This window comes from Grammomys surdaster, unplaced genomic scaffold, assembly GCF_004785775.1.
Source record: "Grammomys surdaster isolate TR1022 unplaced genomic scaffold, NIH_TR_1.0 126197, whole genome shotgun sequence".
NCBI lineage: Eukaryota > Metazoa > Chordata > Mammalia > Rodentia > Muridae > Grammomys > Grammomys surdaster.
Window position 1 is genome coordinate 1,651,656 of NW_021621002.1, and position 13,919 is coordinate 1,665,574.

The following is a 13,919-nucleotide window of genomic DNA, read 5'->3' on the forward strand; positions in this document are numbered from 1 at the left end:
AATGAATGGAATATTAACGACTGCCTAACAGTTGCACCATTGGCAGGGCGAAACCCATCACTAACACAGCTCTTTCTACAGATTGCCGGTGAGACCCGAGCAGCTAGAAGAGAAACACACCTACTGTATGTGAAAGGCTGGTGCAGATTTTTTTTTTCCCTATCAGTCTAACCTCCTGTGTTGATGCATGAATGCTGGTACCCACTTACAGGGATGCCAGATGATCAGTGCAGAATGAAGGTCCCAAGAGAGGATCACATGGCTCTCTCTGCCCTGTGACGTCACTAGCAGATGGCATGGGTACCAGCTCTGGCAGTTGGCATCAATGTCACTTTTTAGAAATCAATGAGATAGTGCAGATACACACAGATCTAGAGGCTCCAGGAGACGATGCGACACTCAGCCTGAAAAGATTTGGAAGATCCAAAATGAAAACTGATTATTGAATGAAATTAAAACCTAAGGTAATATAAATAAAGATATACTCAATTGGTGCTGGTTTTGCATGCAAGTATTTAAAGATACAGTATCACTGTCTTAGAGTATTTCTATGTTCTTTGCCATCTATAAGTTCTTATCATATTTCATTCTTATGATGTAATTATCATATACTTTCATTGCTATTATGTAACATTGCAAGTATGTGGACATTGTGTGTGTGTGTGTGTGTGTGTGTGTGTGTAGTGAGGGGCTAAAGATTGTTAAATTAAAAGTCTCTGTTTTAATATGCTAATAGTTGAAGATTTTAGATGAAAAATATTTGCTGCTTTACCCAACAAAAAACAAAAAACAAATGCATTTTAAACACAAATTATTTTCCCCTTTCATTTGGGATTCTGAACACACGTGCACAATTGCAGGCAGAATCCTTGGACCGTTCCTGTCCGATATTAGCTAGAGGGAGACTTCCGTGGCTCTTAGAACAAAAACACTAGGAGCGGAACAGCAGTAAACAGACAATTACATTGGGGGAATTCTTAGATGTTAAAGCAGTTGCAACATTTGCTTTGATTTAAAAAAAATGCCAGTAATGTTTGTGGGTTTTTTTCCCATTTGCTTATAGTTTTATTTTCAAATTAGCCCACTCCCCTTTTCCTTGAGGCTGAGAGGGCAGTACTCTCTTATAGTTCTTTACTCACCAGAAAAAAATCAATTTTAAATTTGATCTGATTGATCTTTTCTTTAAATCTGCATGTTCTACAGTCTCTTGCCTAAATTCCCAGTTTGAGGTTAACAGGAAATAAAGTTGGGCAATATTTTTTTTCTAACAAAACCCCCTCAGCTTGTTAGCTTAAGGGAGAGAGAACACTTTTCGTTTTAAAAATTAGTCTCTCTTCTATTTTGTTCTCAGAGGAATTAGAATTAATGAAAGTCTGCATTTTTATGTCATGCTTTTATTTGCTTTAACTCCATTCCATGTGTATTAAAAGCCTAGTTTAAAATCCAAGAGAAATAGAAAATGTGATCGTCTCTAATAAGTATTTTCTTTTCTATTTTCTTTTGATAATTACAAATTGCCTGTATAAAGTAAGACTTCTGCACAGATCAATGTCTTTATGATTGTTGATCTGCAGAAGCTCAGATTTTTTTATTCAAGATAAATAAGAGTCCTAGAATCAGTCTTTTTTTTTTTAATGTGCTCTCGGAGTCTTATGATTTTAGTCATCAAATATATTTGAAGTATATCAACTCTAAAAATGATAACACTTTAAATACTATGCTGGCATTTTTTTTTCAGGTAAATTAGGTTAAAGAACCATGTTGACACTACCGTTTGACGAGTCTGTCGTAATGCCCGAATCCCAGATGTGCAGAAAGTTTGCTAGACAATGCGAGGACCAGAAACAAATTAAGAAACCAGAGAGCTTTCCAAAACAAGTTGTCCTTCGAGGAAAGAGCATTAAAAGGGCCCCTGGAGAAGAAACCGAGAAAGAAGAGGAGGAGGAAGACAGAGAGGAAGAAGATGAAAACGGCTTGCCCAGAAGGAGAGGTCTCAGGAAAAAAAAGACCACCAAACTACGACTGGAAAGGGTAAAGTTCAGGAGACAGGAAGCCAATGCGCGCGAGAGGAACCGGATGCACGGCCTCAATGATGCTCTGGACAATTTGAGAAAAGTGGTCCCCTGTTACTCTAAAACCCAAAAACTGTCCAAAATAGAAACTTTACGGCTGGCCAAAAATTACATCTGGGCACTTTCTGAAATTCTGAGGATTGGCAAGAGACCGGATCTGCTCACGTTCGTCCAAAACTTATGCAAAGGTCTTTCCCAGCCAACTACAAACTTGGTGGCAGGCTGCTTACAGCTCAACGCCAGGAGTTTCCTGATGGGTCAGGGTGGGGAGGGTGCCCACCACACAAGGTCGCCCTACTCCACATTCTACCCACCATACCACAGCCCTGAGCTGGCCACTCCCCCAGGGCATGGGACTCTTGATAATTCCAAGTCCATGAAACCCTACAATTACTGCAGTGCATATGAATCCTTCTATGAAAGTACTTCCCCTGAGTGTGCCAGCCCTCAGTTTGAAGGTCCCTTAAGTCCTCCCCCAATTAACTATAATGGGATATTTTCCCTGAAGCAAGAAGAAACCTTGGACTATGGCAAAAATTACAATTATGGCATGCATTACTGTGCAGTGCCACCCAGGGGTCCCCTTGGGCAGGGTGCCATGTTCAGGTTGCCCACCGACAGCCACTTCCCTTACGACTTACATCTGCGCAGCCAATCTCTCACTATGCAAGATGAATTAAATGCAGTTTTTCATAATTAATGAGTAAAATGAAAATAAACAGTGGTCATTCACCTCCCACTCTAATTAAGACAAAGCAGATGCTTGTGGGCTGAGTAATTGGCACAACTCTATCTAAGGTGTTTACTAGTTTCTGAAGTGTGTTTCAAAGATTGTGAACATTTTCTATGTCATAATAAATCTCTTTTCGTATGAGAACTTCTTTTCCTTCCCTCTTGTCTGTATTACACTGTGATTCTCTCTCTCTTACTGGCAGGATTTTTCTTTTTTGTTTTAGTTTCTTTCAAATTCATTTAATTTGCTTGAACAAGGTGTCTAAGACTATGTTGCTGAATAAAGAGATGCACACCGCATAGTTCAATGTCTATTTCAGTTGTACAGTTATGATGAAATGCATGTTATAAAAATCAGATGAGTAAAATGTGTTTATAATTACTAGGACTCCTATATGTATCTCTGAAAATTTAGTTTTTAAAATATAAAAGAGCTAACCATGAAATTAAAAGATGCGTTTGAGGGTGTACAACAATATCAAAAGCTATGCAATTTTCTGTTTATTAGGGACAAAACTAAATGTATTCTCTTGGTAATAACTATTCCTCTTCAAGCATTTTCAGAAGAGGAAACACAGTATTTTGGGGAAGGTTATCAATGTCATCATTTGGGGACAATTAATTCAATCATGAAGAAAAAAATATTAGCACTTGCTTTTAATTGTTCGGGATTTTTCTGTACAGGTTTGTTATAGTGTATAATTGTGTTTTCCATCTTACAGTTTAAAAGTAATTAAACATAGATATTTCCACTTATAAAGGATATCTATTAGCATGATATTTTTTGCATGATACTTATTTCCTGGCACACAGCTGCTTTCAGTCTCTAATGCTCACGCCTCCCTATTTTAGAAATCTTTCTGGATTAGATTGTAAGGACTCAAACAAATTTCTTTTAAAAACAAAAAAAACAAAAACTAAACTAAACAAATCGCCAAAGCATTTTCCAGAATTTTCTTTTGAAAGTATCCTAAATGAAAGAAAACGCGACCGTGAGTGTTAAACACCCTGGGGAAACAATGGTAAATCCGGCTAACCTTCAACTCCAGCCTAAATTCGGTGGCAGTTTTCCAGCAGCCCCCAGAGCCGGGGTTTAAAACGGAAGCTTTATCTCTGGGCCTGTTAAACGCCCGACTGATTAGAACCTAAATTATGTGTGATTAAAAGTTTCCTAACAAAAGGCAAGCAAAAACTTCGTTTAATATGCCGGGAGAGCTAGCTTCTTAAAACAGGACTGAGCCATTCCTGGAATATAAGGAAAGTGGTATGACCTCCTCCTTCTTCTCCTCCAAGAGGAGGAGGTCTGGGCAGCTCTGCTTCCCAGGGTAAGGGAAGTGTGCATCTGCGCGGCCTGTGGAGGACAGCGGGACAAGCTTGCTGCACCGCAAGATTCAGCGGGCACCACCTGAGCCAGCGCAGTCCCAGCCTGGCCAGTCGGACAGGGCTGGAGGACGCAGGTGACCTCCCACTGCCTCTGTGGCCTCCAGGACTCAGGCTGCGCTGCCCGAGTTCCGCCCGCAGTGGGCGCCCTGCAGCCTGGGGCCTCGCCCATCTAGCCAGCACCGCAGCCCTGCCCGAGGGACTCTCCCTGCACCGCACTCTGCTACTGAGATGGGAAGGGAAATCTCCATTTGGCGGTCTGCCGCAGCTCAAACCCGCCCGGGTGCTGCCCAGAGCTGACCCTTTTCTTCTCCTCCCACCCCGCAGCTGATGGGACTCGAGTGTGCAGACTTGAGGTCCGCGCCCCAGTCTCCAGAAGGCCTCATAGCCCAGTCCCTGCCACCCCCCTGCTGGAACCCAGGGGCCTTCGTTGAGCAGAGAGCCCGCCTGAAAGCAGGGAAGGGGCTGAGCAGCTGCTGGCGCGGGACTGGCTGGTGATGGACAGCCCTCCAAGCCGGTGTGTGCGAGCACCTGTTCACTCCACTCCCACGGGGCAGGGGAAAGAAAGCGAGGTAAAAGAGGGATTGTGCCCTGCCGGAGTGGAGAGAAGTTTGCCCAAGGTAGAGAGCCTTCTGTCCCCTCTGCCTGCCTGGGCACAGGAAGACTCTCGCCCACTTCCTCCCATATGAGCACAAAAGCTGCTCTCCCTGGGACTGGGTCCAGCAGTGCTGGACTCCTTGTGGCCCTTCAGACATTAGGAACCAGGTCATCTCTCATTCTATCTGAAAGGAAAAAAGAGGGTAGGATCTAGAAATGGAATATCTTCCCTGCCCCACGCCCCAGTATCATTTTCTTCTCCGGTAGAATGGGTGTGCTTTTCTGGTCTCTTGCTGTAGTGTACCCAGTGGCCTGGCCTGAACACCACAGCGCCCCTGCTCAAAGTCTTGTTGGCTCTGACAAGCATGTGAGACCTGCACTCTTTCCAAGGTCACAGATTCTTGTTGGAAGCAGAGATTGCAACAGGAGATAGGTCTCCCGAATCCCCTCTGGCAAGTGGAAGAGCGAAGAAGAGAAGCAGCTGGCGGAATAAGGAAGAATCCAGTGCTCTGGGCAAGCTTCTCTCGGAGCTCAGTTCACTAGAAACTCCAGCTTCAGAGGGAGGATTTCAGAAGCCAACCCCAGGGAACTGGAGACATCTTCTAGAATCTGGACACATCCGTCCTGTGTGTGGATGCTCCCTGTGTCGCTGACAGATGCAGCCACGCTGTTGTGCAATGGATTGGCCAGGATGGGTTGGGAGGATCCCATGCTTAGTCAGCATTTCTGTGCCTCTTCTGAACTCGGCACTAGGACCACCCAGCCGCTCCCATTACATATCACCCTTGGCCCTAAGTCAATTTTCTTCAGCAATTCACAGTGCAGAGAAATCCTGTGAATTGTTCATACAATGCATTGTGGATGCTACACCGAATAACTATTTTGAAAGGTGAAAGAGAGCAGCAGGGTATAACGGGTCCAGGAGCCAGGAAGCATAGTGTAGCTTCAGCTAGGTTTGAATGACATCTTTCATCTTTGCCTGTGGTTCTGTGTCTCCACTACTCAACAGAAAAGGCCATCCCTTCTGAGCAGTTCGTAGCTCAGTCAAATGGATTGGACATCTCCTCTTTGGGGTTGGATTTGACCAGTGTTTCCTCATTCCAATTAAGAAGGAAAGAAAACGGCTATAGGATACACATCCAGATGATCACACATACCCGTTTGGAAATATTTATAAAAGTCCCAAGCAAATAAAAAGAGTCTACTTAGATCTGGCTGTCAGCTAGATTTAACATACGCTAGGAGAAGCTTATCCTTTCTTGTGGAGTATACTTCTACCTGGAATAAAACAAGTTCCTGCCAGTAAAATGAGAAAAAAAAAATGAGATTGGAGAGGTACCTAGATATGCCTTTATGGCTGCCATAGACCTAGTTACTTGCTTTCCTCTCTGGGACCTTAAATTCACCCATTCCTACCCCGCTAATCATCTTTCTGTTTCTACCCTCTTGGAACACATATATTTCTGATTGCAAATGAGCTCCCAGGATCTCCCAGCTTGTGGATTCTTGGTAAGTATCATCTTCAAATCCATGACCCTGGGCCCCTTATGTGTTTCCCAGGTGTGAAAGGGAAACATACCACCTGCTATTCGTCTTGCACTCACATTATTCAGGTTGACATTTCCTCTGGTAAAACAACATGAAGCTGATTTACTGGGTGCCAACATATCTGTAACTGGGCACCTTCTGGACATTGGTGCCTTCCCACGAAGCTTCTTTCTCTGTCTCTTTCATCGCCTTTCTCTGAAATATAAGACATAGTTTGCAGAGCAGTTAGTGTTGAAGTTCCAACGACGGGGTTTTGGTTGGTTGGTTGGTTGGTTGGTTGGTTGGTTGGTTGGTTGGTTGGTTTTGCTTTAACCATCTTCTCTAAGTCTAGAACACTTAGCCTTCAAAGGAGGCTCAGGTAGGGAAGGTTCAAAAGTATAGCCTACTCCACTACTCAGTATTACAGCTTGTTTCTTCACAGATCTACTCTGAGTTGGACTCACTGTGTCCTACACTTTTCTTGTCCATAGGGTACCCTCTCTCCTCCAAGAGAAACCCACATTCATAGCAAAGTTCAAATTCTTTCTAAGAACAGTGAGCTATATGTGAAAGAACTAATACTGAATATTTTCCTCATTTCTTTCTCTTTCTGCCCATCCCCTTGATCTCAGGATCTAGGCTAATCTCACCTGGACCAGTATACTGGCCTCCAAGTTAGTTATTCTGCTCCATTTTTTTTTTTTTTTTTTTTTGCTCTTACATTTTCCAGTGCCGAATTAACTTTCCTAAAATACCCCAACATACCAAACCCTTGCAATAGTGCCTCTCACGGTTCCCCTTTTCTGTCTGGCAAATAAATGTATTTTAAGTTTCTGTTCAGTCTCCGTCTTCCCTATTAAAACTGAAAACAGCTGTGCACACACCACAGTTCAGAGCCAATAGAGCATGTTCAGAGACCCGCCTTACTCAGTTCTAAGAGCGTCATGATGAGATGATTGCTGTTACCCATATGACTTCTATATTACCAGAAGCCGAGGACCAGAAACTTTCCATCACTTTCCCCCAGGAATAGAACAAAGCAAAAAGTCCATTTTTCGTCTACCCTCGCATCACCATCAGCACAGAAGGTGTAAGGATTTCTCCTCAGGAACATGTAAGCAGGGAGTTCTGCTGCAGACACCAGCTGAGGGTCCCTTAACTCTATTCAGCTCTGACACTAAGACAGCAGCAGCCCCTACCATTTTGGGCACAGTCCTCAAGGCTGCTTGCCTCCTGTTACACCAGTCACCATCCAAGGTTATTTTGCTGGGATCTCTGACCAGTCATCTCTAGTCCAAGAAGTCCTCCTCCATGTTAGTTAACTTGGTAGAGCAGTGTAGAGCACTTAGGGAGTGCTCCTGTTTACTGGTTTGCTATGACATATTGCAAAGGACACAGATGAAGACAGAAAAGAGCATGAAGCTGCCATGTCCCCACTGGAATACCACCTCCAAGACCACCTTACTCATGTTCAACTGCCTGGAAATGCCAAACCCGGTCCTTTTGGGGGTCACTGTGGAAACTATCAGGAGATTCAGCTGAAGCATGGGTATCATTTAAATGTACTAGGACAAAAAGAGCCTGACCTAAGGCAGATAGACTGAGTGAGGAAAACGGGGTCTGCACCAGCATTTTTCTGGGCCTCCCTGTGCAGCATTCTTTTTCTCCAGGGTTTGGATCAGGGACCCCTGGAATGAAAAAAGTCTTATGACTTGTTATCAGATGAGAGTAGGTCAGAGAATTCCTTTACGGCCAGGTCCAAGTCAGGAACAGGGGGACTAGAGTTCACTTTCAATAGCCTTAGGAATAAAAGTGGAGTCACAATCCATGAATAAAAGCTCACATACACAATAGCTGGAGCCTCAGACTGTAACCCTGAAGCAATAGTCCATAGCCCTTCAGCAACAAAGACCACGTTTAAACCTTACATTTTGTTTCATTACATCAATGACCGGTGATTGTCTGTTCAACTACTAGTTCGTTAACCTTTTGAAACAGGCTCTCACTTTGTAGCCCAGGCTGGCCTCAAGCTTGCACTTCCCCTGCCTCAGGCTACTTGGAACTGAGATCACAAGCATGTGACAGCGTACCCAGCACACTCTTCATTAGGGCAACAAGACAAATTAATTCAGGTCATATCTTAGTAGTCAGGTAGACACACAGATGCTTCCTAATGATAGTGAAGATGGTGTGGACCTCCAGGGAATGAGATACCCTAGTCTTGCCATGTCTCTGTGAAGAATAAGGCCCTGCTTGTCACATCTGTCTTTCTTACTCTACCTGGTTTGGAAGTTATGCCTTCTCATCTCTAAAGATGAGAAGGTCTCAAAAATCACGTGATCTTCCCCAGGACATCTGCCACGTGGACCCTTGCACTCGTCTTGCTGTAATGCCATCTCGTTGCTAACAGCCTGCAGCCCTATCAGTGTAGACTCAGCTACCCCAGTTTCAAATCTTATCTGGATCGTGAGCTGTGTTTGAACATGCAAATCTGACTGCAGTGTTCAATCCTAGGGATCAAGGTCAATGTTTCCTCCTCTCTGAGTCTCTAGCTAGAACTATAAAATTGCCAACGTACTGACTATAATTGGGGATACAAACTCCTGTTCTATTATGGAATAATGCAAAGAATCACTAGCCTTTCAAATTCAACAGAGGCTGACACTGAGCCACAGTAAGACTCAGATCCTTCCTCTTTGAAGTAAGGAAGTTGACACCCATGTTTCCAGGTTTCTGTAAAGATTAAATGAGCTCACGGATGAGAAGACGTCATCAGCTCATGTCCAAAAAATGCAGGTCATTGAGAAAAGTAGCTACAGCTTTCATTACACTAGTGTAAGGCGCTTCTGTTAGATATGAACACTGCTAATAACTGCAGGCTAGACATGGGCAGCAGGATGTGAAATAAATTTAGTCCAGTGGATATTAATGGTACATTTTAATAGCACTGAATTTAGAGTTTATATATACACATATATGGAAAAATTGCCAGCTCATTTGAAAATGTATGTGTGTGTTTGTGTGTTTATGAGAAAGACAGACAGAGAGACAGAGGGGCAGAAAGAGAGAGAGAGAGACAGAGACAGAGACAGAGACAGAGACAGAGACAGAGAGAGACAGAGAGATAGAGAAACAGAGACAGACAGACAGACAGAAGACAGACACAGAACAGAGAGCTGATTTGTATGTTCAAATGCAGGGAGTATAGTCAGATTTGTATGTTCAAAGGCAGTTCATCATCTGTATAACATGCTCTGTAGTGCCTGTAGACTGCTTCCAAGATGTGTTATATCTTTAATCAGACCTCATCACATCAGAAAGGTTCTTGAGTTGTCTTCTATGCTGTGCAGCAAAAACCTGTCAGATGCTTATGTCAGGGATATCATTTCTAATTTTTTCCTGAAGTTTGATCATGTAGTGCTATGTTTGAAAAAGTGCAGTGCCCTTGCACTGAGGAACAAAGAATAAGAGAAAACTAGTTTAGTTTGGAGGACTTTTACTAATGCCTGCAGAAATTTGATCCAATATTGGATTTGTCAGCATGCTCAAAATTTCCTGCACATAACTGTCACTCCAGGATCTGTTTCTAGAATATCAGGTCTCAAGTTCTACCTCACATACTAAGTCAGCCTCTTCATTGTACAGTCCACGTATGTGCCTGGAGGATCAGTACCACACACGTTTCACTACAAAGGGTGTTAACCAGCTTTCGTTTACTGCATCAAATGCATGAGATAAAAAATAAAAGAATTATTTTGGCTCAAAGCCTTGGGGATTTTAGTCAATCGCCAATTCATCCTGTTGCTTTAGGCCTGTGGTAATAGAAGTGCATGATTCTTCATCTCTTATTCAGAAATGAAAAAGGGGAAGAGGAAAGACTGGGGACCCATAATTCTCTTCAAGAGCAAATCATCACCTCCAATGACCTAAAATATCCTAGTATTAATCCACCTGTTAACACTTCCACCACTTTCCAGGAAATAGGAATAGTGTCAGGAAATAGGAATCATATCTTTTACATACTGGCTAATGGGGATTCTAGATCCAGTCTAGATCCAGATACAGTACCAAGCAACGAACAGTCATAGAGTGACAGGTGAAGTCCAGTACAGCAACAGAAAATCCTTAATGCCCCTTGTCACATTATCAATGTCAGGAAGAAGGGGAAATCCTGTTACCTAGTGGCACTTGTGTCAAAAAGGAAGAAGGAAGTCCGAGAATGGCACCACAGACTGTGTAGATCATCATTAGTGGCCAAGGAGTTCCATAGAGTATGAGGCACTGGCATACTATGAATGTTCTTTCTAGCATGAGTAGTCAGTGGTATATAGACAAAGCATGGAGGCACGTGTGACAGACTCCAGCTCTGTTACTACAGGGCCGTGATCCTCAGCCGTGTCGCCTCTTACTTTTAATATTTACATTCTAAAATGCAGCTTCTGAAAATTTCTGATTTCTTTAACATCTAAAGAAGTAAATTAGTCATGAGAATCATTTACAGTTGTGTTTTATGTTTATCTCACAACTTGAGATAACAGGATGTTCCTGGTAGATCATAAGCTGGCACCATAACTCCTCATGTGAGAAGAAGAAATTCAGGCATTGTAAGCTTGCATGTACCCAATGTAGCCACCTTCAGGGAAGTACTTTAAAGACGAAACCACTGGCTAACAATGAGGGCTGCATCCTTGTCATCATGGAAAAACTTGTCTTTGGGCATCTTGCCATTCTCTGCTAGACTTATAGAACAGGATTGGCACCATTGAATTTTTAACATTTTATTTTCTAGTGTGGCTTGGAGACTTGCAAATACATACAAATCCAGTTCTCGTGTCCCAATGTCATGTCAAAAATAATCTGATGCAGTGGTTCTCAACTTTCTAATGCTGCACCCTTTACCACAGTTACTCATGTCATGGTTACCCCCAACTTTTAAATTATTTTTTGCTGCTACTTCATAACTATAATTTGCTACTGTTATAAATCGTAGTGCATATATCTTTAGAGACAGAGGTTTGCCAAAAGGTTATGACCCACAGGTTGAGAATCATTCATCAAGTGGTGACATAGAGTAGTCAGAGACTTTTGAGAAATTTTAGAGCAAAAATAAATTCTGACTGTCTGAACCAGATAGCTCAGGGTGCTCTAGACACACACTGGGCACTGTCCCACATCTTCAAATAATCCTCAGAATAATGGGTCTTAGTCTCTATTGCCTTCTCTCTCTACAGGAGGGACTGTTCCTTCATTTGACAGTTATTTTAGTCCTTACACTGATATGCTTTAGTGTAAGGCACTGAAGATTCAGTGAGGAGTAGGACGATGACAGATGCCTCTTCTCAAGGAATTTCTAGTATAGCAAAGATGTCTATGCACTTCGTACAGCTACCATCCTTCCTTTGGTGCTCTGTCCAGGTGTCACACAAGGGACAGGTGCAGAGTGAAACTCCCCTTCATTAAACTATTGGCTTGGAAGAGGTGTCATGTATTAAGAACCCCCATATAAGATTAACAGAAGGATGCTCCAGGGAGCAGTGAGTGCCTAGTGGTGGCAGATAAACATTACCTTTAGGAATTGCAAGGTTCCATGCAACAGGAGTGTTTGGAGTCATAGAGAGATGGGCCCATGAGAAGCCTAGAGAAGCTGGCCAAGGCAATGTCACAGAAAGCCCTGCAGAGCTGCGGAAGAGTCTGCAGCAGGATTCATGCAACGGGGTCCTGCACCAGATTTGCATTTTGGAAGGATCGCTATAGTGAGAGCTGCAGGACCCAGAAACCAATTCTGAAATAGTTCCAGGAAAAATTGACAGGGGAGCAGAGAGGAAAGACGCATACAGGGTAGTCAGTGCAGAGAAACACTAGGAGCCAGACAGTAGGAGCCAGAGCACGGTGCTGTTTGGCAGTGGTTTTTAGTATGACTTGTTTCTCCCTGTTGAATATCCATAGAGAAAGTTGTCTATGTCAACTATGTCTAGGCGTCAGTACAGGAGCCATAACTTTAGTGATGCTACAGGTTAAATATGGCATGTCCTCTCCAGAGCTCACACTGAAACTGGCGGCAGTGTTTGGATGTGATGTGTTTAAGAGATTAATGAGGCTCTTATGGACAGGAGTGATATGAAGCAGGAAAACTAACTCAGGCTTGTGCCTTCCTAATCTGTCCCCTTGCCTTTTCACCTCTCTGTTATGTTGTCAGACAGCACAAAAGGAACTTACAAGTTGGGGTTGGCTAGTATTTTCTTGGGCTTCTAATCACTAAAATCTGAGTTAAAAGTATTTCTTTATAAATTACCTAGTCTTGGATGTTCTTTTATAGAAATCTATATATGGATTAAGACAAGTAACGATACCACTAGGGACACCCAATGTCAAGTGTTCAGCCTGTAAAATTGTAAGCCAATAACTCGTGTGTGTGTGTGTGTGTGTGTGTGTGTGTGTTTGCTTTGTCTTACATAACCAAGGCTGGAGTTCATTATCTAGATGAGTTAGCCGTAGACTTCCAATCCTTCTGTCTCTACTTCCCAAGTGCCAGGATTGCAGGCAAACACCACCACACCTGGCTAGCTTCTTTTCTTTATACATAGACTGCCTCAGTGTTTCATTATATTAATGTAAAACAGACTAGTACATAGAGCTTGCCTCGCAGAAAACTCTTGTTAAGTGTGAAATACTGTAGTCCTCTCGGGAGTCTTTGATTTCTATATATGGAAACTAGTGTATTTTCAAAGTCATATATAAATGATATCATTTGTTAAAGTAGTTTTTTTCACCACTTTTTCAACGTTTCAGAGATCTCCTTTGGAAGAGAGCCAAACAAGATGGAAAATAGGGCGCTTGACTTAGAGGAGATCCACACCCACTCTTTCTACCCCAAATGACAGTCGTGAGGCCACTGCTCAGGAAGACACATGAACATCGAATGGTCACTGAAGCCACTGAGGACCTTCAACATTGTCACACTGTCATATGGCATCCCATGTAACCACGTTCTGCCCTCAGCAGTGTAGAGAAACATGCTTGGTGTAAAATGTTCATTTTGCAGTCAAAGATTGAGTCTCAGAGCAGGGAAGCAATTCTCCCAAACTCACAGAGTCCACGGAAGGCAGATCTGTGCTCCACATCCACATACTGACAGCAGACGCTCATGTTCAGTGAGGTTTCTCCAGGGAAGGCTGAATGTGCTGCTAGTCGATTTCTAGAATATCTGAGGCAGCCTACTTACAGAGGAAAGGATTGCTTTAGGTCTTCATTCTGGAGTCTACGAGCCAGGTTAATTCAGCCTCTGAGGAAGCTCTGGTGGCAGGCAGCATTGTGGGGGAGTATTAACAAGGGACAATCACATGGCAAAACAGGAAACCATGAAGACCAGTAACCCACAATCTATAATGACTTTAAATGCTTCCGACTAACCAAAGAGGCTCTTACCAGCCTCCACTGTTAAGTTCCTACTCTCCTCACCTCACCCATGGGTGAGGACTAAGCTCCCAGCATAGGAAACTTTGAAAGACAGAACATATTCATATTTGACAGCACATGCAAGTGCTTTACATGTCTGTCCTCATTTAGGGGCATACAGTTATTGTCTCCACCAGGGGGAAACTGGGACACAGA

The 13,919-nt window shown here is 43.1% G+C and overlaps 1 protein-coding gene across 1 annotated transcript; it reads left to right on the top strand.

Moving 5' to 3' along the window:
* Window positions 1-329: 329 nt before the first annotated feature.
* On the top strand, window positions 330-3,559 carry Neurod6 (neuronal differentiation 6). Its single transcript, XM_028758414.1, has 2 exons — window positions 330-464; window positions 1,739-3,559. Exon 2 carries the CDS (start codon window positions 1,759-1,761, stop codon window positions 2,770-2,772), a length of 1,014 nt encoding a protein of 337 aa, XP_028614247.1. The 5' UTR covers window positions 330-464; window positions 1,739-1,758; the 3' UTR covers window positions 2,773-3,559.
* The last annotated feature ends 10,360 nt before the right edge of the window (window positions 3,560-13,919 follow it).